The 1,431-nt window shown below is 38.5% G+C and overlaps 1 protein-coding gene across 1 annotated transcript in view; it reads left to right on the forward strand.

Moving 5' to 3' along the window:
* Positions 1-239: 239 nt before the first annotated feature.
* Positions 240-1,431, forward strand: part of LOC129838658 (uncharacterized) — a gene marked incomplete in the record, with an annotated part of 13,112 nt that continues 11,920 nt past the window's right edge. The window contains 6 exon segments of the mRNA XM_055905779.1: positions 240-291; positions 394-452; positions 645-708; positions 816-973; positions 1,146-1,210; positions 1,321-1,414. Of these exon segments, the coding sequence (XP_055761754.1) occupies positions 290-291; positions 394-452; positions 645-708; positions 816-973; positions 1,146-1,210; positions 1,321-1,414 (442 nt within the window).

The raw sequence follows: 1,431 nt of genomic DNA on the forward strand, positions 1-1,431 counted from the left end.
TCTACCATGTTGCTCAAAATTAATGTTCCACAAAATATATGAAAGTTCATCACAATTTATCTGATCATTGACACTACCAGCTCTCTCTATTTTCTCCTTTCTTAATCATCATAATATATGATATTGTGCAAATAATATGTGATCAAACCTGCACCAAGACAGTGGGTCCTATCAGATTGACCTGCACCTGTCAATCATTATAAATCGATGACGTCAGGTCACTCGTTTGTTTTCGTCAACTCAATCACGCTTACCCATACCTGAGTGCAAATTAACAGTCGCAAGAAACATGTAGGCTAAACAAATACTTAATTTCGTTCTTGTATTATTAATCGAATGGTGAATTAAGGTGGCCATGATTATTGATAAAGAACACCGACTTTGCTTTTTCAGGACCTGTTTCGCGTTTCCATTTATATTGTTCATTCTTGTACCTCACACGATATCTCTCGGTAAGTAGCATGTGCGTGCTAAGTGCGTTATTGTTGTGTTTGTAATTGATACTGAGTGACCATGCTGTTTCCACATCAATTCTGAGTTACACACAAACATGTATTTAGCTTATTTTCCTCCCGGGACGCGGGGTTTGGTTGATTTTCATGAGTTAATTATGACATGTAACGTTAGCTTCTTACAATCTGCAGGAAGCTGCAGTAGTTTTACGTTTTCCATATGTTGGAAGATAAGCAACAATTCCTTGTTTGGCAGGTAAATAAGTCCAGTATTAAATAAACACATAATCACGCCAAACTTCTGAACCATGCACTTTGCACTAACTTACACCTATGTGTCTTGTTCACTTTGATTCTCTACAGTTGGCCAGAAGGACATTTACTGTTGAACACCACCAAATTGAAATCCATTTGGAGAGAGGACACATTTTCATCTTTGACAGTTGCCACTACTGTGGAACACAAATTGACACTTCAATATGGTGTCATGGTTCGGGAGTGGATATTCTCCATCTTCCCAGGTAAGTATAGGTCTTCCACCTTTCCACTCATTGTTAAGACTTGATCTAAGTACAAACACTGTCCTGTATCCATTCATCTAAACAAATTACGCAATATTTTAGTTCTGGGATTACCATTGGCGTTCATTAGATCATGCTACAGTATAATTATTTTGTTTTTCTTCACTTGAAGGTTCACATTCCATTGAGTTCAGAAGTATACATAAACCTGACCAACAGCCCATCAACAGCACTCTGGTGGGTAGACCTGTAATATATGTGATGATATTCTCCTCTTCTGGTGTCACCATAATGTCCCTTTTGAATGAAAGATTAATGTTTGTCCATTCTCATGTTATCGCTCTTAGGAAGCCCTGGAGTTGTTCTCCACCAATGAGGTGTTTGCGTGTGAAAACAGCGCTCTGTACCTCTATCAAGACCCAGACTTCATCCTCATGCTCGGTAACGTTGTTACGTCT

Source organism: Salvelinus fontinalis, chromosome 39 (genome assembly GCF_029448725.1).
Source record: "Salvelinus fontinalis isolate EN_2023a chromosome 39, ASM2944872v1, whole genome shotgun sequence".
NCBI lineage: Eukaryota > Metazoa > Chordata > Actinopteri > Salmoniformes > Salmonidae > Salvelinus > Salvelinus fontinalis.